Here is a 24,649-nt window from a genome sequence, read left to right on the forward strand (position 1 = left end):
AAAATTTGTAGCTTCTCCTAGTGTAGAGAAAATATGTATGTCATGTGTAATTTTATCTGCTAAATCATTGCCCAAACTAAGGGCTCCAGGCAATCCTGTATGTGCCCTGATATGTCCTATAAAGAATGGATCTTTTCTGTCCCACATTAGACTTTGTATAATGGAAAACAAAGAGAAAACCGTAGAAGAAGGGGAAATCCTACCAGCATCTTCAAGAGATACTATAGCATTAACTACATACTGACTATCAGAAAATAAGTTAAATACAGAATCTTTAAACATCAAAAAAGCTTGTAAAACTGCATTATGCTCTACCTTTTGAGCTGATTGTTTGGGTACTAAAAATGTAAAAGTTTGATCAGGGGTAACTACTGCTGCTGTACCATTATTTGACCCATCAGTGAATATATTTGGAGCATTCATGATAGGGGTTTTTCTTGTCATTTTTGGAAAAACTACAGGATGCTTAGACCAAAAAGACAACAAAGGATTAGATGGTAAGTGATTATCAAATGTAACATTAGATTTACACATGATTATTGCCCAAGTATTTAACTCATTAGCTAACTCATCAATTTGATCCATAGTATATGGAGTAATAATTTTATTGGGAGAAATTCCAAACACTCCCTTTGCTGCTTTTATTCCTTTGAGAATTAATTGTCCTACAGCCTCAGGATACCTAGTAAGAATAGTGTTAGGAGAATAAGATAAATGTATCCACAATAATGGACCTTCTTGCCAAAATGCTCCTGTAGGAATATTTTTTGTTGGTAGTACAATAAATAATAAAGGCAAACTTATATCAATTCTATCCAAATGTATATTTTCCATATATGTTTCAATAATTTTTAATGCCTTTCTTGCTTTAGGAGTTAACATGAGGGGTGAATTTGGATCTGATTGACCTTTTAGAATATCAAATAAAGGTCCCAACTCTCCTGTTGGTATGCCTAGATAAGGCCTTATCCAATTTATGTCTTCCAATAACTTTTGAAAGTTGTTAAGTGATTTGAGTTGATCTACTTACTCGTATTTGAATTTTTGGTGGATGGACCATGGTTGAGGATAATAGAACTCCTAAATAATTAATTGGAAGATTTAATTGTACTTTATCTATTGTTATCTCTAGATTATAATTTTTTAATAAATTTGTAAGTTTGGCATAACATTCTAGCAATGTGTTTTTATCTTTATGTGCCAATAACACATCATCCATATAGTGAAATATTTGTAGTTCAGGATTTTGATTTCTAAGTGGCTGGATTGCTTTGTTAACATATATTTGACACATAGTTGGTCTGTTAGCCATCCCTTGAGGGAGTACTTTCCATTCATATCTCTGATCAGGACCTTCATGATTTAATGCAGGGATAGTAAATGCAAAATGTGGACTATCCACGGGATGAATTGGAATTGAAAAAAAACAATCTTTAATATCTATAGCTAAAATATGCCAGGTTTTTGGCAAAGCAGACAATTGAGGAATCCCTGATTGAGCAGGTCCCATAATAACCATCTCATTTTAATGGCTCTTAAATCTTGCAATAATCTCCATTTACCAGATTTCTATTTGATGACAAAAATGAGAGTATTATGGGGAGATACGGAAGGTTGTATATGTCCTTCCGCTAATTGTTGTTTGACCAGATCATGGGCTACTTGTATCTTTTCTTTAGTCAGGGGCCACTGAGGAACCCACAGTGGTCTTTCTGATTTCCAAGTAATTTTGATTGTCTCAGTGGCCCTTTCTGAAAATCCAACCCATGTCTGTCTGTTCCTTGATCTATTTGTATTGGTGCTGCTATACCTTGTCCTTGTTCTCCTAATCTTTTTTCTTTCCTAAAACCTTGTGTAGCCCTAGTAGTGGGCGCATTAGGATTGATCTTATTTGTTAACGTTAAACCTAATTGATCTAGAACATTTGTCCCCATAAATTTATAGGAAGATGATTCAATATATATGACTGTATAGTTCCTTCACATCCTTCAGGATCCTTCCAATCTAATATCATTGCACTTCTATGGGGATTAGTCGCCACTCCTAGGCCTCGAAGCGTTTGAGTGGCTTGTTGTAATGGCCAATGTTTGGGCCATTCTTGATGAGATATGATGCTAAGGTCAGCACCTGTGTCCAGTAGCCCATTAAACTCATGTCCTTGAATATTTAGTTTTAGCATTGGGCGAGAATCTAAATTTAAAGACAGCTAGCCCAATCTACACCTGTGGAGCCTAATCCCCTGGAACCTCTTTCTACACTACGACTAGAGAATTTATTATGTAGGCTGGGTATTATTAACAACTGTGCTATTCTTTCTCCAGGTGAAATTACTGATATACCTCTAGGAGAACTAGCTATAATTTTTATTTCACCTACATAATCAGGATCAATTACCCCAGGACTTATCATAAGTCCTTTTAATGTAGATGAACTACATCCCAATAATAAGCCTACTGTCCCTTGGGGAAGAGGTCCTTTTACTCCTATGGGAATGATTTGAACTCCCATCTCTGGCGTTAGTACTGCTCTGGCAGAGGCGCAAATGTCCAACCCTGCGCTCCCTCGGGTTGTCTGATGAGGGATTTAATGGACAATGTGTCCTGGGCACTACCCTGATGGTGTTGCTGGGTTCCTCCACTGCCCCGTATATTTGTGGTTGTGGGCCCCGGAGCATTGGGCCCCCTAGTCCGTTTTTTGGCAATGGAGCCTGATGCCTTTCTCCACGATATCGTGAGTAAATACCTGGTCCTTGTCCGTTTTTTGATAAGGGAGTACCCTGTATGGTGGTTTGAGAATGGTATTCATTAGCCCAATGTCTCCCTCTACGGCATCATGGGCAAATACCCGGTATTCTATTTCTTTGATACCTAGTTTTGTTAAACCCTCCTCCTATGGGGCAACTCCTTTTAAAATGTCCTGTTTGTTCACAATTATAGCATGTTTTTGGCCTGGCATCTAAAGCCTGTTGTACTGCAGCTGCCAAGTCTTGCCCTTGTTCATTAATGTCTCTACATAATTTAATATATGTGTTTAAATTTTCATGTCTCCATGGTCTAATGACCTCTCTGCAGCAACGATTTGCTTGGTCATAAGCCAGTTGTTTTATTAATGGCATTGCCTATTCTGTATCTCCCAAAATTCTGGTAGCCGTTTGAATAAGCCTATCTACAAAGTCAGCGTAAGGTTCATTAGCTCTCTGTATTACCTTAGATAGCTGACCTTGTAAATCTCCATGTCCTTGTAAAGTTTTCCATGCCCTAACTGCGTCTGCAGCAATTTGTGCATATATAGTAGGATCATATTCAATTTGTTGCCGTTGACCCTCATAAGGTCCTTTTCCTAACAACATATCTAGATTTCTTTTAGGGTAACTGGCTGCTGCATTTCGCCTAGCTGTCTCCGTGCAAAATTCTTCATTGGCAACCTTCCATAACAAATATTGTCCTCCATTTAGCATAGATTTACACATGCTAGCCCAATCTGCTGGCATCATGTCCAAGTTAGTAATGGACTCGACCATGCTTACCGTGAAGGGAGCTTGGGGACCATAGGTTGTTACAGCCTCCTTTAACTGCTTCACTGTTTTAAAATCTAAAGCACGGTGAATTCGCTGCCCTCCTACCTGTTCAAGTACAGGGCATGCTAATCTTTGAGGTCCTGTCTCAGGATCCCATTTATCAACTACGGGGTTTGAGGGCCACTCAGCTGTCTCCATTGGTGGGGCTGTTGGTTGAATTACGCCCTCTGGTGATAAAACGGAGTTAGTAACAGCCTCCTGTTGTGGCCTTTTTCCTAATAACCCCTTTTCCTTTAAATTTTCTTCCTCTGTCTGACTAGTTCGAGAGACCTTCTCTTTTGCTTGATCTAAAATGTCTTTCTCCATGGTCTGAACCTCTAACAATTTACTTAACACCTTTTCGGTTTGTTTTTTACTAATTTCTAATCTAGTATAAAGATAACGAAACCCAATAAGATAACACAAAACAAAACCGAAACTGAATGAAACAAAGACGGAATAAAAAATCATTGTATCAATTTTCTCTTCCTCGGGGCTGACAAATTTCAAACCTTTAGCCAACCATTTTTCCCAGTTTGCCTGAGAAATTTCCAGGGATAGGCAGCTTGAAACAAAAACAAAATAAATTAAAACAAGAACGCACTGTTTTTTGAAATGGTCACCCATTCTTTCGCTCTTCCTCAGGGGCGAACAATTTCACTTACCTTCTCTTCAGATATTCCGCATACAGGCCACCAAATGCCGCAGTCTGGTTGGGCACAAAATCATGAGCCACTCACAGCTTTGTAGATTCAAACAGCAATTCTTTATTCCTGAACTCACACAGGCACTCTACAAACACGTTCTGGCGAAAAACACGTTCTGGGGGAAAATCCCAGATACTCTCTGAATCCCGGGAGAACTCAATGGGAACTACAGGAGTGGGCACGCCTGAGGCAGCAGGATACGCCCTATTCCCAGCAGGGTACACCTTAAACCTGGAACCGCCCTAAACCCAAGGAGAGCCCTAAACCCTGATCCGCCCTAAACCTGGATCTGCCCTGGTCCTTGAGCAAGGTCACCTTACATGCAATGTCACTGCAGATGACCTGGGCAAGTCCATTTCCACGAGTCCTTCCTCTAAGCAACATGGGGTACACTGGCAAGGAAATTGTCATACCTACTTGGCTAATGGCTCTCAGCACTTCCCAACACCCTCTTAATGTCCCATAAGTCCTTCCCAACAGCCTCTTAATGAAATGTCTCATAGCTCCACTGCTGTGTGTTTTACCTTGCTTCAATAACTAATAAACACGAGTTTTTCAAACTTCACGTATGTTGTTGGGTCTTTGATCAGAGGGCATTGCATTTGATTTGAACCTGGATTCCACACCTCTAGTAGAAAATTCAATACCCTCTTTAAAATATCCAAAAGTTCCCAACAGACTTACAGCCTCAAGGGTACCTCTGGGTTCTGATCATTTGCTTTTCCTAGTTTGGTTTAGTTCATAGATTCTTTCAACATCATTCTTTGTCTTGCTCTGTATATATTTGTCTTCTTTTGTACTAAGTTAACAAAATGGATATTAAAGCCTCTTTTCTATATTTAGAGCTAAAACAAAACAAAACAAAATAGAAACAACTTTTTTTTGGCAAACTGGAAATTTAGGCTTCTTATATCATGATGCATATACAACCTCAAATGTGACATTCAAAACTCTGTCCTTCTGAGTCCTTGTCAATCCACAATATTGTTTAGTTTCTCTCTCCTCACTTTTTACTACTCCTCATTCCCTACTCCACCAGTGCAGATTTCTGCTCATTTCTAATGTAGTGACAATATTCTTTCATTCATTTGTCTCCTATCAGAGCCTTGGAGACTCATCTTAATTCTAGATGGCTTACCATCTAAAGCCATTCCTAAAGCCATGTAATTATTATGAGAAGAATTTGATGTTTGGTGTTAAATTCTACCCCACCATCCTAATGTAAATAGAAAATAAGATAGTTTACTGAATAATCCACTAGCTTCTTTATAACATAAAAAGTACAATCAGACTAGAGCAAAACCAAATCCAGATTAGTAAGAAATATCACCTGAATTGCTTCTAACACTTACCCCAAGAGATTTTTTTAAAAAGTGAGTGTACTTGCTAAAGACTGAATACTTTATGTGGAAATAGGAAAACTTCAAAACCTGATTATGTATCTTCAATTCTGTTTTTAAAGATTCTCTTTTATACTAAGGATTCAGTTTTTTTAAATGTTGCATTTGTCTATCAGCCACTGTATTTTGTCTGCAAGGAGAAATTATGCTGTTCTAAGAACATCACAGTCATTGATCTTTTGTCAAATTTATGCTTGTCATATAACAAGGGATTTAAAGGAAGAGAAAATGCAATTATCTCATAGATTGATGACCTAACCTCATGTCAGACTCTTGAAACATTATTATCACATTAGCCCTCAAAATAATGTGCTCACTAGGAGTTTTATTTCACTGAGTCTCTATCGATTTCAACATGAGCTCGGAGCAATTAGGTGACAGCACCATGATAACCTAGATCATCAGTTCATGAGATGGATGCCCTGACACCTATCTCAATTCATGGCTAAAGTAATTTGGACATGTCTCACATTAATGTCATGCAACATTAAATGTCATTTAATGGTTTTTCTAATATCTGGTTGACAATATCATATAATAAATGAAGAGAATATATATATATATATATATATGTATATATATATATATATATATATATATATATATACACACACACACACACACTTAGCATGTGGATAAAAGTAACTAGGTAACCTGAAAATGAATATAGTATAATTTATGATAAATTTTTTTATAAAATTCATCAAACTAAAATGCAGGCTTCTATATAAACTTTTTTTTACAAACTTTTTTTTGCATAATCATTCATGAGTTGTAATCACAATGGATGTTACATACTTACATACCTAAATAGGCATATATCACTCCTAAAGCCCACTATATAGGTAGACTTTTCTTCTAAGCACACTCATGTAATCAAAATAATGCCATATATTATTGTTTTTGTGAGTGGCATTGTGAGACAGTTAAAATAGTATTTATATTTACTCTTTTCTATACTGTGAAGTAAATTTGTAATTATGGAAAAATAACTTCATCAATTTATGGAAGACAGAATTAGATGGAAGAAATAACTCAGGTCTAACAAAACCATTCTTTGCTGATCATTGAAGAATTTTAGCAAAGAGAGAATATCAAATATCATTATGACTGAGCATGATGGTGCATGTGTGTAATTCTAGCAACTCAGGAGGCTGAGGCAGGAGGATTGAAAGTTCAAAGCCAGCCTCAGCAGCTCACCAAGACACTGTCTCCAAATAAAAATGAAAAACAGTTGAGGATGTAGCTCAGTGGTAGAATACACCTGGGTTCAATCTCCAGTACAAAAAAATTATATCTATATATCTTATGAACATTTGAGTGCCAACTTTAGATGAGTTACTTCAGTTAATTCATACAACCCTAAGAAATTGATCCTGTTATCACAGTTTTGTCTTACAAATGAGAAAACAGGTTCATAGTGATTAAGTATTTGTGACAGTGAGATGAGGTAAATTTGAACTCAGGTACCCCAAAGTCAGGGGTGCTCAGCTATAGATACATGATTCATACAATATTTTTATCTGGATTATGAATACTGCTGAAGGTATACAGAAATTTACAATACAGAAGTTTTAAGATAATCAATATCCACATCCTTAAAGTTTTACGGGGTACTTCCTAGCATCTCTTTTTCTACATCTTTCACATTAAAATTTCTCTCACTTTCCCCAAGAAATGCACACTTCTACCTTCCTAAATCACACTTTAGTGCATTATTCAGGATATAAAAACCTCAAGAGTGTCAAATAAAAGAACAACTCAAAATATTTGGTGGAAGCCTCTTCCAAACCATCATAAAGCAAGCTTAGAACTTTTGTCTTTCCCCATCTAGACACAATGTTTCAGGTAAGACCTTAGAAAAGAGGAATACTTTTTTGGACATTACTAAATCAGAAATATTGTGGCATGCAGGGAGTATGTGAATAATGATAATTTTTATTTGAAAACTTTCAGCTACCTCTTTAAATTCTTCATTATTATTAAAGAATGCTTATTTATTTGTGGTTTGAGACAGGGTCTTACTATGTTGCCCAAGCTAGCCTAGGATTTCTGTGCTAAAATGATCTTTTTGCCTCTGACTCCCATGTATCTGGGACTTCAGACACATAATACCATTTTTGGCACAAAGACATTACGTTTTAGAAGAGACTGACAAGAACAAAAGTTAAGTATTCACCAGCTGGTCCATAACCAATTATTCTTAGCCTGGAATGCTCAAGTAGAAATGACCAAATCAAAGCTCCTTCAAACATGCTAACTGGAACAACATATATACAGATGGAAAGATAATGGAAAGTCCTTGTGTTTGAAATGCTTTTAGCTGGGTACACTTGGGTTGTCCAGATGGCTTAAAGCACAAAGACGTAGTATTTACAGAGAAACATATAATGGCCCAGTAGAAAAATGTCAGTGTCAGCTGTATGCTTACATAAGTATAAAATGGAGAGAGGGCATGACTGAAATAGCTGTGCTTGTGTAAGGGCTAGCTGGCATACCTCATCTAGAAACCTCATTGCTTGGTCATAGGTCAGAGTGTGTTCTTAGGAGGTAGAGGGGAGATGGGTTGGCAGTTTCAGACATCTTATTTCCTTGTGACTGGGTAAAAGTGCTGATTCTTGTTGGCCTGATTAAAAAATCTGAGACTTTGTTTTTATCTCAGTAAGATGTATTAAATGTTAAAAATTATTTTCACGTTTTTAAATATAAGCTATTATTTTCTGCTAATCTCAAAGCACTGCTTCAGCATAAGCAGATCCAAGTTGTATGGTGAATACACTCCACACAGTTACTTGGTATTTAGGAAAATCCCTTTGGCAAGCCATCTAGAGTTAAGATGAGCCTCCAAGACACAGACAATAAAGGACAAATGAAAAGAATACAGAATTAGTTGTTGTTGTTTTATTCTAAAAACACAAAATTAGGGAAAAAGTGAATAAAAAATTACAAATTTTAAAAAGCTGATATACTACAGACACCACAAAATCCAGAAAAAAACCCCATAATTCTTACATTACTTAGGTGTTTGAAAAATATCATGATACCTTTTTTTGACTCTTTGCTATTAAATAAAATTTATGGGAGAACAAGGATTTGAATTGAGCGTCTGCCCTAGAGTTTAATCACAGTAACAGCTTTAGTTGGTTGCAGAAGCCCCTGTAGCCAATTAACTAATTAGGCTGTAAACAACTAGTTAAGCTGTAACAAACTGGATGGCCAACTAAGCTGTAGCTAACTAAGTTCACTTCTGTTTTTCTAAAAACGCTGTCAGATCACATGTTGATTGAATTTTTATGATACTATTCTAGTTGTAGGATGCTTATTCAAAAAGTATTTACCCAAATTTAGAACATATGTAATACAAGTAATAATCATTAAATATAGGATACATCTTTAAAACTGCTTTAGTTATAATTTACATATTATAAATTTCACTCATTTTGAATATTCTATTCAATAAATTGTTTTATATTTACTGAGGTAGATATCCATCATTACAATCTAATTTTAGAACATTCTAACCTAAAAACTTTCTGCCCATTTATAGTCATTTACCATTACCAACTCTAACCCTTAGCAACCATTCATGTACTTTCTCTTCAAATTTGCCTTCTTAAAAAAAAAAATCACACAAAAGACTCATACAAATTCATGTCTGATTTATTTCACTGAGTACAATGATTTTAAGGTTCAGCTATGTTTATCATATATCAATACTTTACTCATTTTTGTGGCTGAACAATATTCAATTGAATGGATACACTGTATTTAAAAAATCCATCCTTCAGTTGATGAATATATGGACTGTTTTTACTTTTGATCTAATGCTGCTGTGAACATTTGTGTACAAGTATTTGTATTATTAAAAATATTATACATATTCTATTTTCAGAATGGTCAGAGGTCAATACCAATTCCATTCAAATTTTAATTTTTAACAATGTAAGCTAAAAAATTCTGTCTACCTAAATAAATTAAGTAGCAGCAGAAGAGGTTTTATAACAGCATCAAACAATTCTTTGAATCAAGAAAATTGAAGACTTGCTCTCAAAATTCCACCTAAGAATGGAATTGCTAAGTTATATGGTACTTCTATGCACCAACTTTTTTAAGAAAAGAAAAATTGTTTTCCAAAAAATGATTGCATCATTTTACATTCCTAACAGCAATGTATGTGGGTTTCAGTTTCTGAACATTATTTCCAAACCTGTCACTTTTATGATTATTATTATTATTATTATTATTATTATTATTGTCATGTTAATGCGTAAGAAATTATCTTATAATAGTTTTAATTTGCTTTTCTCTAAAGACTAATGATGTCATCTTTTCATGGGATTTTTGGTCATTTATACATCTTCTTTGAAGATTTGGTCATTTCTACATCTTCTTCCTCATTTTCATTTGTTACTTTTTTAAATTATTGAATTGTAAATGTTGTTAATATATGCAAGTCAAAAATAGTGATTTGCAGGTATTTTCTCATATACTGTGTTACCCTTTCCTGATAGTATATTTTTTAAGAGCAAAAGTGTAATTTGATGAAGTCCAATTAAACTTTTTTTCTTTTATCACTTAGGCTTTGGAGGTCATATCTAAGAAATCATGGCCTAACATGTTCATGAAGTTAATTTCATAATCTGGGAAGTTATATTTTCTTCTAAGAGTTTTATCATTTCAGTTCTTACATTTAGGTCTAGGATCTATTTTTGGTATATGGCATGAGATATGTGTGCAAATTCACCTGTTTGCTTAAATATCTGATTGTCCCATTTGTTTAAAATATTTTTCCCATTGGATTTTCTTGTCACCTTTGTTAAAACTTAGTTGGCTATAAGTACAATGACATATTTGGGGGATATTAATTCTAATATAATGATCAATTGTATTCCATATGTCTTTACTCACACTAGCACCACACTGACTTTATTACTGCAGTTTTATAGTCAGTTTTGAAACTGGAAAGTGTACGGCCTCCCATTTGTTTTTAAGATTGTCTTGGCTATTCTAGGTCATTTGCATTTCCATGATTTTATGAATTTTAGAATCAGTTGACCAATTTCTGCCTAAGTCTTCTGGGATTTTTACAGGGATTATGTTGAATCTGTGTATCTATTTGAGGAGTATTACCATCTCAATATTAAATCTTTCAATTCAAGAGCATAGAGTATCTTTTAAATTAAATTCTTTGGGTCAGGGCTGGGATTGTGGCTCAGCGGTTGAGCACTCCGCTAGCCAAGGACGGGCCTGGGGTTCAATCCTCAGCACCACGTAAAAAAAATAAAGACATTGTGTTGAGTCCATCTACACCTAAAAATAAATATTTAAAAAAATTCTTTCAGTCATATTGTGTAGTATTCAGTGCACAGATCTTTTACTTATTTTGCTAAAATTATTTCAAAGTATTCAAAGTACCTTATTCTTCCTGAAGTATTGAGAGTGGAATTCTTTTTTTTTTTTTTTTGTACCAGGGATTGAAACCAGTGGCACTTAACCACTTAGCCACATTTAAATTTTTTAGTCAGTCTTTTAAATTTTTGAGACACAGTTTCGCTAAGTTGCTGAGGCTGGCTTTGAACTTGTTATCTTCTTGCCTCAGCCTCCAAAGCCACTTATATTATAAGTGTGTGCCACCCTGCCCAGGTTGTGAATAGAATTCTTAATTTCATTTTCAAATGTTCATTGCCAGTGTATATAAATATTATTAATTTACGTATGTTTAACTTGCAACCTTGATGAACTCATTTATTACTTCTAGTACTTTTGTAGTAAATTCTTTTGGGTTTTCCATATATAATGACTTCACATATAGAAACTTCTATTTTAAGCACTAATCTTTATGGACAAAAGAAATTTTAAAAATTAGAATTAGACTTATTTTTATGCAGAGAAGTATAGTAGATGATCAATGAAAGTTTTCCAAGAATAAAGAAATGTTAAGATAAAATTTCACAGAGTGGAATGAAGTGGGAGTTCAAGGTATGAAGTAAAATTTTCTCCTAATAAAGAAAATTGTGTAAAAAAAAAAAAAAAAGAAAATTGTGTGCATGCAGTATTAAGACTTGATGATATGATTTTAAATTGGTATTTTAGAACCCATCAACTACATTTAAAAGTTACGTGACTTTTATTTTAAAATGTCAATCTTTTCAACTAATTGAGATTACACATTTTGATGATCAATCTAAAATTGTGACAGAAGGTACACAACTACAGTTTGTTTCGGGAGTTTCTGTAGGATTGGTTATTAAAGAAAAATCATTTCAAATCTTTGTGTTGATACACACCACCCTATCAGGGTTTGCTCTTTTAAAATAAATGTTACCTTTCTGAGATTTGAGGGAACTACAAAATGACTCCCAATTTTGAAAGTAACAGATCCTCCTCCCACATCATCCAATAACCCCTATCGTTAATTAATTTTGATTGAGGGAAGCAATAACTCATCTGGAACAAGCCACTGCCTTAATACATGTTACGTAATCATATTTAAACATTTAAGGAACTACAAATAGAGTTTTTAAAGTCAAGCTTATTCAAAAGTATTAATCTGCCATCTATAGCTTTTTACTAACATTAAGAACTTTTGAAGAGAAGTAAAGCATGTTTACTTAGACTTTTCCCTTTTAGTATTCTATAAGCCCATTGATAATGCCTTATCATCAGAAATCTTATGTATTTTTTATTTGTAAAACGATTTAATAAAAAACTTGCATCCAAACCTTACAAAGAATATTTGTAACTCAAGAATATTAAAATAATCCAATCAAAAATGAATAAAATGTGTTTTTTTATTTTATTTTTTTCATCTTTCATACGTTTGATTCAAGTGAGTTATGCACTTCCATTTTTAGCATTCTATAAGCCCATTGATAATGTCTTATCATCAGAAATCTTATGTTTTCTACGACATTGGTACAAATGTTCTAACCTATTGAGACCCTTAGGCGGGCAAACCATTCTCTGGGTCCTGTAGTTATGAGGGCTGGGCTCCGGACCTGCTGATCAGCCTTTGTTCCCAGGTGCACAGCGCCTGCGGCTCCCTCCAGCGGCCACAAGCTGTCACGATCCACTGCTCTTTTCCTAGAGTCTCCAGATGTCTCCCTTTCCTGGGGCTGGTAGAGATTGCGCAGGCGCAGGGGCGGCCGACGTGGCCGCGGAGACCCTGGTTAGGGGGTCGTGTTGAGTGGCTGACCCACGAGGTTCTCCTGGGTTTCCTCGCTCCCTCCTCTCGCTAAGGTTTTATGGTGGTTCCTGGGTTCAAAGCCGACTGACGTCCTCCCCTGCACCGTTTGGAAGGTCAGAGAGCGCAGAACCTACTCTGGGCGGGCTGGTGACGAGTGCGTGGGAAAGACGCCCGCGTGGGCGTCACGTGGCGGCGAGGAGGCGGCGCGTGACGTGGCGCGCGCGGCCTGGAACGCTTTGTGAGCCGCCGACGCGCGCGGGCACTCGCAGCCTCTGGACTGTGGCTTGCGGAGCCCCGGGTTGCGGCGGCCAGGCGGGGAGCTCTCTGGGCGGTGCCGTAGCGCCCGAGGTCTGGAAGGCACAGGTGGGGCGGCGGCGAGCGAGTCGCCCCCGCGCGGACCCCACGCTGCCTGGCTGGTGGCCTGGCGCCCGGGGTCGGGTGGGCTCGGCCTGGCGGGCAGGTGTGGGAGGGCGGGAAGCGGGGCCTAGGAGGCCGGCCCGGTGTCCAGGTCTCAACGAACTTTCGTCACAGGGTGCCATTTCTGGGGAGAGCAGTTCGAGAAGTTCTTAGTGAATCCCCATCCCCTGTTTAAGGAACCGTCGGCCTCCCTTCCCCTCCGTCTTATTGTCGGGATGGTGCGCACCCTCCCGCCCCCGCCACTCCCAGATCGCGGTCCTCCCGGGTTATCAGTTGGCTGTTTGTGCGGCCCCACCTCCGCTCTTCACCGGGGCTTCCCCTCCCTCTGCGTTCTCGGCCTCCCGAGTCGGAAGCGTGTCTTTTGCTCAAACTCCACAACCAACAGTAATTATATTGGGAATGCATAACGTGGGGTTTTACTCTTTCGAATACTTTGGTTGATGTTTGCTAGGGACTGAGCGCCGCAGAGGATCTCTGACCTAGTTGTGTGTCTGGAAAGTTTCTCTCGGAATGCGCGCTGTAATGACAAGGCATTATTGCGTTACTGTAGGGTTGGCCCGTTTCCCACTCCCTTTTCCACGCCGGTGGATTGCTGTAGTAGTCTTTTGAGGACCCTCGAGGTTTCCTTATTTGTTACTGCTTCAACTATTTAAGAGTTTAACATTTTTTGAAGTTGACAAAAGAAAAATAACGGCAATATATAAGAATATTCTCCCCACCCCCCGTCAAAGAATGAATATTCCAGTTTCTGATTCCCTCCCTTTTGTGTTCACTTAATTTGGTGGTTTCATATGACCCCTTTGAAACAGGAAGCCTTTATACTATGTGGTGCTTATTGAAACAATTTGCCCAGCAAGCCAGAATAGGGTAAGATGGGGTAGGATGTTACAGAGGGAATTGCATACAGATAATACAAAAAAACCACTCTCATTTCATTTCTCCACCCCCCTCCCCACGTCAATAGGAGGAATGAGTGATTTTTTTTTTTTTAAGATCTGTTGCGCAGAATGTTGAATATAGCTAATTGACTGTTGTACATTTCAGTATCAGATAAAGCCTCAAATGTTTTCATTTCAAAAATTATCAAATATTTGAGGTGATTGATAAATTAGATGTAATCATTCCATATTAAAAACCCAAATATACCATCACTTCATACCCCATAAACACAACTGATTTGTCAATATATAATTTAAATAATAAAAAGTAAATTGTAAAGAAAAAAACCCTGTTTCTTTTTAAAAGGGCCAGATTGGCTGGCAGGCATACATTAGACTAACTTCTGCTAGCTCTAGGGAGATTAAATGCTGTATTATTAAAAAACTATTTGGCGATTTTGCTTGTTAAACATAATTGTTTACTACCTTCATTATTTATGGGATTGAATTAAGTTGCCAAGTATTTTGGTTCAGAGTTTTACCTCTGCAAGCGCGAGGGGTTTTTAAGGCATATACATATAGTTATATGTGAAATTAAATGCCTTTTTTACTTATTTTATTAGAAGGTTTAAATAATATAACAAGTTTATCATAGTATTTGGAAATAGATTTTGATTTGTCATGACTATTATACTGGTGAAGGTACTCTATTTAATACCTTAGGTTGACTTTTCAAAGACTTTTCCAACACTGAAAAATTAAAGCATGTGAAATCATTTTTTACCTTTTCAAGATACTCAATAACTACTTAGGAATATGATAGGCCCCTGCTTTCTTGCTATTCTCTTACTCTTATCTTTCTTGTACCTTAAGAGGGAGGTGGAATGTAGAATGTTTTCCCATGATTTTGGAAGGAAGAGGGGGTTTGGGTCTGTGTAAAGGGAAGACATTTTGATGACACAGCAATAGGTGTAATTCCAGGGAAAGGGGGTTATCAGGGTTCTTTTGTTTTTTTAGGAGGGTGGGTACTGGGGTTTGAACTCAGGGGTCCTCACCCACTGAGTCACATCCCCAGCCTTTTAGATATTTTTAATTTAGAAATAGGTTCTCATTAGGGCCTCGGTAAGTTTTAGCCCTATTGTTGTATACCACAAGCACATAAACTTTCTATCTATCCATATTCCATCTTTCAAAATGGTTCTTCCATAATTTTGCTAACATCAAGATTCACATTATTATGAATTATTATCTTGAATTATTCACATTCTGGTTATTATGACACTAATCAAAACCGGAACGTAATATCCAATGGTTATTTTTTGTTTCTAGTTTAGTCATCTTGTTTTCCCCCGGAGTTAATAATTGTCTTGTTAAGTATTTCCTTAATTATCCATGTATTTGTCACAAAGTAAACTTTGAATCCTCTTACAATTAATTCTATTATTCTCATAAATTAAAAGTATATTAAGTCTTCTGTCAATTTTAGTTTCTTGAAGAAATCTTTTCTGGAGTTATTTCTACCCTAATCTGAATAGGTTGCATCTTGAGAATTTTCCATCATGAGTCTTGGTTGGGATTCCTTTCTCCAAACATGGAATCCCAGAAACAGGATCTAGTAGCTGGGCAGTCATTTGGCTGGGCTTGAAGTGTTTTTACTAAGAATTATGAATAAATTTTACCATTTTATTTTAAATTTTACTTGTTGCCTTGAGGAAGTTCCTTAATACTCTTATTTTTCTTTTTTTAAGCCTTTTAAGAGGGTCCCTTTGAGCCCAGTTTTCTGAAATTTCATTGTATGTTCCTGATGTGAATCTTTTTTCATCCCATCCTTATGGGTCTTTTTAAATCTGGAAATTTATGTTTTCCAGTTATGGTAAATTCTGTGAATTTTATACTACTCTTTCATCCCTTATTTTTTTTGGCTATTCTTTTTTTCTGAAAGTTTTAGTTTTCAGATGTTGAACTTTCTGGATTTTCTTACCTATTTTTTCTTTCTTTTTTAAATCCCTTTGCTCTGCTTCCTGGACATTTTTTCATGATTTTGTAGCCTTTTTTTATTTGTTTAGTACTGGGGAGAGAACCCAGAGTTGCTCTGCCACTGAGCTATATCTCCAGTTCCTTTTATTTTTTGAGACAGGCTCTTACTAAATTGTCTAGGCTGGCCTTGAACTCATGATCTTCCTCAGCCTCCAAAGTAGCTTGAATTACTGTGCCACCACTCCCAGCCTATAATCTTTATTTTTTTATTCCTCTACTAATTTTTTCTTTCTAGCTATATTTTTATTTAATTTCCAAACACTCCCTCTTTTGGGTGCATTTTCATCTTATTTTTATTTTATGGATTCAGTATTTCTGCATGTTGTTATAAATGATAGGGTTTAATTTTTTCCCTGCATGTCGTTCTTTTCATCCAAATGCATCATTTTTATTTTTATCTTAATGTTAGAAGTTTCCCTCACATTTTGTGATATTTGACTGTTTGCATGTGTGTGTTTATACACACACAGAGAGAAACACAGACTTATTCAGGGGAGATATTTTCTAAGACCCTACATGGATGCTTGTTGTCATGGATGATACTGAACCCTATATATACATTATTTTTCCTGTACATATATGTCTGTGATAAAGTTAACTTAAAACTTAGGCATAATAAGAAATTAACAAATGTTGATAAAATAGCAAAATTATAATATATCTTGATAAAAGTTATATAAATGTGTTCTTTCTTAAAATACAGTGGAGTTTATTCACCTTTTTGTTGATGTGAGATGGTACATTGTCTGCGTGATGAGATGAATGACATAGACATTTAATGTGGTATTATTAGGCTACTATTTAAGTTCTGATGTATTGATAGACTCTAGATGTATCCTCTGCTTTGGGTGATCCTGGACCATAGAATCATGACTATGTTGATTATTGGATGTCAGGAGTTGATGACGTCCATGTTTAGGGTCCTTGGTAGTCCCGGAGGTCTTTTACTGAGACTGTTCAGAAGAACATGTAATTAGAAATTTTTGTATGGCCTTCCATATTTTATGCCACAGTGCTTCCTTTGCACTTGTAGGACTTCTTCAAGAAGAAAGTGGTTTCACCGGGTGCCGTGGCCCAAGTCTGTGATCCCAGTGGCTCAGGAGACTGAGACAGGAGGATTGAGAGTTCAAAGCCAGCCTCAGCAAAAGTGAGGTGCTAATTAACTCAGTGAGACCCTGTCTCTAAATAAAATACAAAGTAGGGCTGGGGATGTGACTCAGTGATTGAGTGCCCCTGAGTTCAATCCCTGGTAACCCTCCCCATCAAAAAATAAATAAATAAATCAAATAAACAAACAACAACAACAAAAAAAAACCAGAGTGGTTTCATTGCAGTTGAAGAATTGTGTTGGATGGTATCCCATTTTCCTTTATTGACTTCTTCAACTCTTGTAGCAGCAATTTCTCATCAGCATATGCAGTTTGGCCCAAAGCTAATGTTGAATCTGTGTAACTACTCCTTATTTGCATTAAGTGATTTTTGATGTGTGTGTGTGTGTGTGTGTATATATATATATATATATATATATATATATATATATTTTTTTTTTTTTTTTTTAGGGAATCCCTTGCTATAGCAAGACTTACTAAGTCTTTCTATAGACTCAGTGCTTTCTGTTGCAACACACTGCCAATTAGTCAGGACACATTGTGTTCATGTCTTCCACCCATAAATTTAATGAGTTTTCTGTCTTAACTCAGCACTTATTGCACACTGTAGCTGTAACTTTTGAATTTAGAGATATGACAGTAATACTGGCATGAATATCTTTTTCCTTCTTTTTAAATTGCATAGATAGAAGAAGATTCATTATTACCATAGATCTTGGCAACCTCAACATTGATTTTTTTTTATTTATTTATTAAGTTGGGAACTTTTTCACTTATATTAAGCACTTTTACAGCTTCTTTTTGATACAGCCAAATTTTTACCAACACAACTGCTTTGTGCTTTGGGGCCATTATTAAGTAAAATAAGAGTTACTTGAATACAAGCACTATAGTACTGTGGTTGATCTGATAACCAAGATGGCTACTAAATGATGGGCAAATACATGGATATGCTGGCCAGAGAGATTATTCACATTCTTGGTGGGTTGGAGTGAGATTTTGTAACACTACTCAAAACAGTGCACAGTTTAAAACTTATGAATTCTTTCTGGAATTTTCCATTTAATATTTTCAGAACATGGTTAACCTTATGTAACTTAAACCATGGAAAATGAATCTGCAGATTAGAGAGAACTGTACATATTTTGGCGCGCGCACACACACACACACAAACACACACACACTCCTACCTGCAAATGGAATTGCTGGGTCATAGAGTAAATGAATGTTCAGCTTTAATAAAAATTGCCCGTTTTCCAAAGTGGTGTGCCATTTTTTCCAGCAGCAAAGTTTCTTTCTTTTTTTTTTTTTTTTTTGTGGTGCTGGAGTTTGAACCCAGGGCCTTGTGCATTCGAGCACTCTACCAGCTGAGCTATATTCCCAGCTCTTCATTTATGTTTTTCTAACAGTTTTTAAATTTTTGCCATCTGAAAATCACTGTGGATTTTAGTTTTATTTTCCTGAGAAATAATGTGTTGAACACCTTTTCACGTGGCTTTTGAGTCTTTGTGTGTGTATGTGTGTGAAAAATGCCTGTTAATGTCTTTTTCTCATTATGAAAAATAGGCATGCCATTTTAATCATCTTTAAAGTCAGTAAGGTTTGGGGAGGGAATAATGCTAACTATACATAATTGAAATTTTTCTCATTTGTCCTTTCTAAAGTATGATTCAACTCATTTTTTTATTAGCTAGAGATAATCTGGATTTATATTAGCAATGAATTTCAGAATGAGATTCTTTTGTTCCAGTGCTAAATTTTGACATAGAGAACTATTTCATTTATTGTAAGAAACAGGAACAAAAAATTACTTAATAGACGTATTTTGATGTGTTCTATTCTGTTTTTAATTAATAAGATATTTGGACCCAAGAGCCTTTATCTGTTCATCAGTTACATATTGGATGCTTTCTCTGTGTCAAAACTAAGAGTAAGCTTAGGGGATGCCATAGTGAACAAGACAGAGAAAACTGTCCTCTTTAAATATATTCAGGTAGATGAGGTGGATACTAGAGAAGTAAACAGTTAAGCAAGATAATTACGAATGTTTTCTATTTTGCAGTTATGGAGCAAGAGCCACAAGATGGAGAACCTGCTGAAATCAAGATCATCAAGGAAGCATATAAAAAAGCCTTTTTATTTGTTAATAAAGGACTGAATACAGATGAATTAGGTCAGAAGGAAGAAGCAAAGAACTACTATAAACAAGGAATAGGACACCTGCTCAGGGGAATCAGCATTGTATCAACTGAAGCTGAACACACAGGCCCTGAGTGGGAATCTGCTAGACAAATGCAACAGAAAATGAAAGAAACACTACAGAATGTACGCACGAGGTTAGAAATTCTAGAGAAGGGCCTTGCTACTTCTCTGCGGAATGACCTTCAGGAGGTACCTAAGTTATATCCAGAATTTCCACCTAAAGACATGGGTGAAAAGTCACCAGAGCCTCAGTCCTTTAATTTACCTCCTCAGCATGCTGAAGTAGATGGAAACACTTCAGCCTTAAGTGCAGGGTTGGTGGCTACACCTTCTTTGTCCTTACCATCTCCAGGCTGTCCATCAGAAGCTCCTCCTGCTTATACTCCTCAGGCTGCAGAGGGTCACTACACTGTGTCCTATGGAACAGATTCTGGGGAGTTTTCGTCAGTGGGAGAAGACTTCTATAGGAATCATTCTCAGCCACCTCCTCTTGAGACCTTAGGGCTAGATGCAGACGAGTTGATTTTGATACCAAATGGAGTACAGATTTTTTTTGTAAATCCTGCAGGGGAGGTTAGTGCACCTTCATATCCTGGGTACCTTCGAATTGTGAGATTCTTGGATAATTCTCTTGATACAGTTCTAAACCGTCCTCCTGGGTTTCTTCAGGTAAGTTAGAGGAAAACATAAAACATGATTTCAAATATATTTAGACATCTACATATCATATATATATAAAATGACATCTTTGCATCATTTTTGACAACATTTATAATGTATCTAGGATTGTAAGACAAGTGAAAAAATATTTAAGTTCTACTTTCTTCTTAAATGTATTTATGAGCTTTGAACATCTACATTTCTGTTTGATTTTCTTTTCCTTTCATTTTTTTTTCTTTTTTTAAGATAATGAGGTCTTGTTTTGGTATTTGTGATGATAGGACCTAAGGAACATCAGAGTGTTTATTATTATTATTTTTTTTAATTTAATTTAATTTTTTTTTTTTTAGTTTTTTTGGCGGACACAACATCTTTGTTTGTATGTGGTGCTGAGAATCGAACCCGGGCCGCACGCATGCCAGGCGAGCGCGCTACCACTTGAGCCACATCCCCAGCCCAGAGTGTTTATTCTTAAGTTTTTAATTCTTTACCTGGAGTTACCTAGTAACTTTAATTTCAAGTTATGTAATATATACAAGTTATGTATGTAATTCATGTGGCTGTGTAATTGTAAATATCCACAAATGTTATCAAGACCCAGCTGAGCGTCTGAACTGGGCTAGAATCAGCACTGTCTAGAGTAGTAGTCCTCAACTAGGAGCAATTTTGCCCCTCGAGGAAACTTTTGAGTACATCTGCAGACATTTTCAGTTATTGCAGCTAGAGAGTGGTTGCTGCCAGCATCATGGTTAAGGATAGGCATGTTGCCAAACATCTGCACAGGACAGCTACTGTAAGCATTAAAAAAAAAAAAAAAAAAAGATCCAGCCCAAAATCTAACATAAAGTTAGAAACTACAGATGAGTTTACCAGAATGTAGTTGGTCCAAGTGCAAAGACTGCCACTAAATCATAGTTAATGTTAGAGGCATTGCTGTGGATTTAGTGAGGTATTCTGAATGTGATAGTTCATTAAAACCTGCTTTTAAAAGGTTGCAGGTAGAAACAAGGGAGATAGACTCTTGAAATAAGAACTTGTTATACATTGAGTATAACAAAGGAGTTTGCATCAATGAGAAATCACTATTTAAGCAAAGTATTTTCACCCAGAGTTCAGATTATGTGGCTTAGTTATAGCACTATTTTTTTCTTATGTATACTAAGTTCTTTTTTAAAGATATGTAGCTTTTACATGGAGTTAACTTGAATGTTGTTTAAAGAACCTAGAAGTTATTAAGGAATTAATATTTTTTAATTCAGGAGAAATTAGTTGCCAAAATATAATGATGAAGAGTTAATTGCTAGAATTTTTCAGTTATATGTGGCAGCATTCTCCCCACCCCCAAAATCTCTTGACTGTTTTTCCTCCATTGAGACTAAATCTCATCTGGATTGAATTATCTTCACTTAGAAAATTGGTATGTTATAACTGATGTTATTGAAAGTTGCCCCAACCCCTTAAGAGTTTTTCTTAGAAAGAATTGGGGATATCCAGTTCAAATAGTCAAGGTGACAATGAATTTTAAAGAAATTGTAGTAAAGTACATAAAGATTTTCACAAACTGTGGTCATTTTACAATAACCTACAATTTTTTTTGTCAAAATTATAATCCTATTACTTTGTTAATATTTTTATTTTCACTTGTTAATTTTATCAAACCAGTAACAACTGAAATCAAGGAAAGCATGTTTTTTTCTTGGTACATATTAAAATACATAACTACTCAGATATTAAGAGTTTGTGAATTACCCAACGTCATTTTGGAAGACTGTACTTTTTTTGTAGCTGTCTGAAGTTTGACTTTTATAAAAGAAGTGACTTTGGGATGAATAGAAAAGAATATGTGAAAGAAAAAGAATTTTAAAGTGCTTATTAGGCCCTTTCTAGGAGTCACTTGAGTATTCTAGTTCTTACATGTTTTTATTTTGTTGGTTAGAGATGATGGTACTGTATCAGAGTTTTCCGTCTTTCATATGAAATTTCTCATGCTCTTTGACTTACATTCATCACACATTGTTTTAATAAATTGGCTTTCCAATTTTCTTTATGATAATAGTGTTCTGGAAGTTGTGCACAATAAAATTTTGGTTACTGAAAGAATGTCAACATATTAGAAATGAATGCATTTGGAAATTCTGATTTAAAATTAATCTCGTGAATTTAGATAGCCATGATTTGAATTTAAGTCAAAGTGTATAAACTGCCCTCCCCAGATTGCATTGCAGGAGCACTTTGTGTTATTTTGTCTTAATTTCATAATACATAGTGAGTACACAAACGTATCTTAATCTCTTCTAGCTCTGTCATGGTTGGTTCTCTTGGGGTTTAAAAAAAATATTTTACGTTATGAGTGCTAGGTTTTTAATTAAAACAGTTCTTTTCTGATTCAGACTGCATGATCTCAAATCCTACCTTTACTTTTTAATTGTTGACCCTTAGCAAATTAGTTAACCTGTTTGTGCTTCAGTGTCAATATGCAAAAAAATTACAATAATACTGCTTTGAAATAAAAACTAAGTGCCTATCAGTTGATGAATTGATAACATATAGTGTATATGCACAATGTAATACTATTCACTGCAAAAAAGAATGAAACCCTGTCATTTGTGTCAGTATTGATGGAACCTAGAGGTCATTAAGTGAAGTGAAATAAGTCAAGCACAGAAAGACAGGAACCAGGATTTCCCTGATGTGGAATCTAAAAATGTTGATCTCATGGAAGTTGAATGGTGGTTACCAGAGGGCTGTAAATGAGGGTGAGGTTGGGAGAGGGATGAGGTAGGACTGATCGATGGGAACCAAATTATAGTTAGGAGCAAGAAATTCTGGTATGCTATTGCATTGTAGGGTAACTACAGATAATAATATAATGTACATTGCAAAAAGCTAAAAGAAAGGATTTTGAAAGTTTTTAGCATAAAGAATGATAAATGTTTGAGGAAATAAATGTTTAACCTGACTTGAACATTGTGCAGGGTATATGTGTATTGAGATATTATATGGTACCCTGTTAATATGTACAGTTTTTATATTTTCATGTTATCATTAAATACCAATTTCATAGGATTGTTTTAAATTAGTAAATAACATGTGTAGTACTGGAAAACAGTTTGAGTTTGTACATTTCCACAAAGGATGTCTAATTTGAATAATTAATTCACTTTGATTCTTACATTTAAAGCTAGAAGCATATTGGTAGCACTCGACTATTTAAGGCCATCAGTTTTAAAACCATTATTAGGGGAGCAATAGCATTTTTAACGTTTTCTTGCAGGAACATCAGATTAGCAAATGATTAATTTTCATTAGGTATTTATTGATGTTGATGGTTCTATAAAATCTTTTAAAATGTGTTTTAGACTTTAAAATTTTTTTATAACAATTTTATTATAACATAGATGAAAATCTATTCCATTTATTGATAATTTTTTTTACCTAATTCTTTCAGGTTTGTGACTGGTTGTACCCTCTGGTTCCTGATAGATCCCCAGTTCTGAAATGTACTGTAGGTGCCTATATGTTTCCTGATACAATGTTACAAGCAGCAGGTTGCTTTGTGGGAGTTGTCTTGTCTTCTGAGTTACCAGAAGATGATAGAGAACTCTTTGAGGATCTGTTAAGACAAATGTCTGATCTTCGGCTCCAGGTAATTTGTATTATAGTCATTAGGGTAAAAAAATCTATTTTAACATAAGCACTTCTGCTTTTAAAGAAATTATTACAACATCTGATGTGATAAGAGTTAGAAGATAAGAATCTATATTTTTCTCTGTGTTCATAATTTCATGCTGGGAATTTGCTGTAAATAGTGGATAAGATTGTGGAATTCACATTTTTCCACTTAATATTGCTTTAACTCAGCTCTCACTGAGCTTATATGGACTTTAATGTCCTCTTTCCTTAAAATGGAGATGTTAAATGCAATCAATCCCAGATAACTGTCAACATTCATGATAAAAAATATTTTACCCCTCTTGGCAAACAGTATGTTTTAAACTTCATGGGGCTGTGGTAAACTTTAAAGCATTTATATTAATGGTAGCAAGTGGTTATGCTCTGTGAATGTTAGCTGTTGTTTCCTTTAGTATGTTATTGCTTGGTTGGAAAAATGGATTAATTGGTACCAAATGAAATTAAGGTAATTTTAGCCTTAGCTGATAAGTTGTTAGACATAAGACGTCTGATTGGTGTTTTACAAATAGATATCAATTGAGTAAATTGTCTTTGTTCTCATGGTATGTGAAGGCCAAATGAAAAGAAAAGAACATGTGATTTAAAATGTGATCATCCTGTGAAGTTTCCTTATTTAATCAGTTTCTTCTGCCCACACACTTAACCTTTCATTGGAAGGTTGAAATAGATTCATCTGAGGTTTTCCAATGTTTTTGCTCATCTACTGTTTGCCAAGAGGGGAATAATGTTTTTTTATTATGAATGTTGACAGTTATCCGGGATTGATTGCATTTAACAGCCTGATAGTATAATTTTTTGTTCTTC

The 24,649-nt window shown here is 35.6% G+C and overlaps 1 protein-coding gene across 4 annotated transcripts in view; it reads left to right on the forward strand.

Moving 5' to 3' along the window:
* The first annotated feature begins 12,735 nt into the window (after positions 1–12,735).
* The window catches only part of Spart (spartin), a 40,044-nt gene continuing 28,130 nt past the window's right edge, over positions 12,736–24,649 (forward strand). The window contains exons 1-3 of one of the 4 annotated variants that reach the window (XM_076872397.1): positions 12,736–12,962; positions 19,353–20,161; positions 23,601–23,798. In XM_076872397.1, the coding sequence (XP_076728512.1) occupies positions 19,355–20,161; positions 23,601–23,798 (1,005 nt within the window). In that variant the 5' untranslated portion in view covers positions 12,736–12,962; positions 19,353–19,354. Of the gene's footprint in view, positions 12,963–13,051; positions 13,213–17,260; positions 17,329–19,352; positions 20,162–23,600; positions 23,799–24,649 lie in introns of those variants that run through there. The other 3 variants (XM_076872396.1, XM_076872398.1, XM_076872399.1) reach the window with 3 other exon arrangements.

This window comes from Callospermophilus lateralis, chromosome 12, assembly GCF_048772815.1.
Source record: "Callospermophilus lateralis isolate mCalLat2 chromosome 12, mCalLat2.hap1, whole genome shotgun sequence".
Classification (NCBI taxonomy): Eukaryota; Metazoa; Chordata; class Mammalia; order Rodentia; family Sciuridae; genus Callospermophilus; species Callospermophilus lateralis.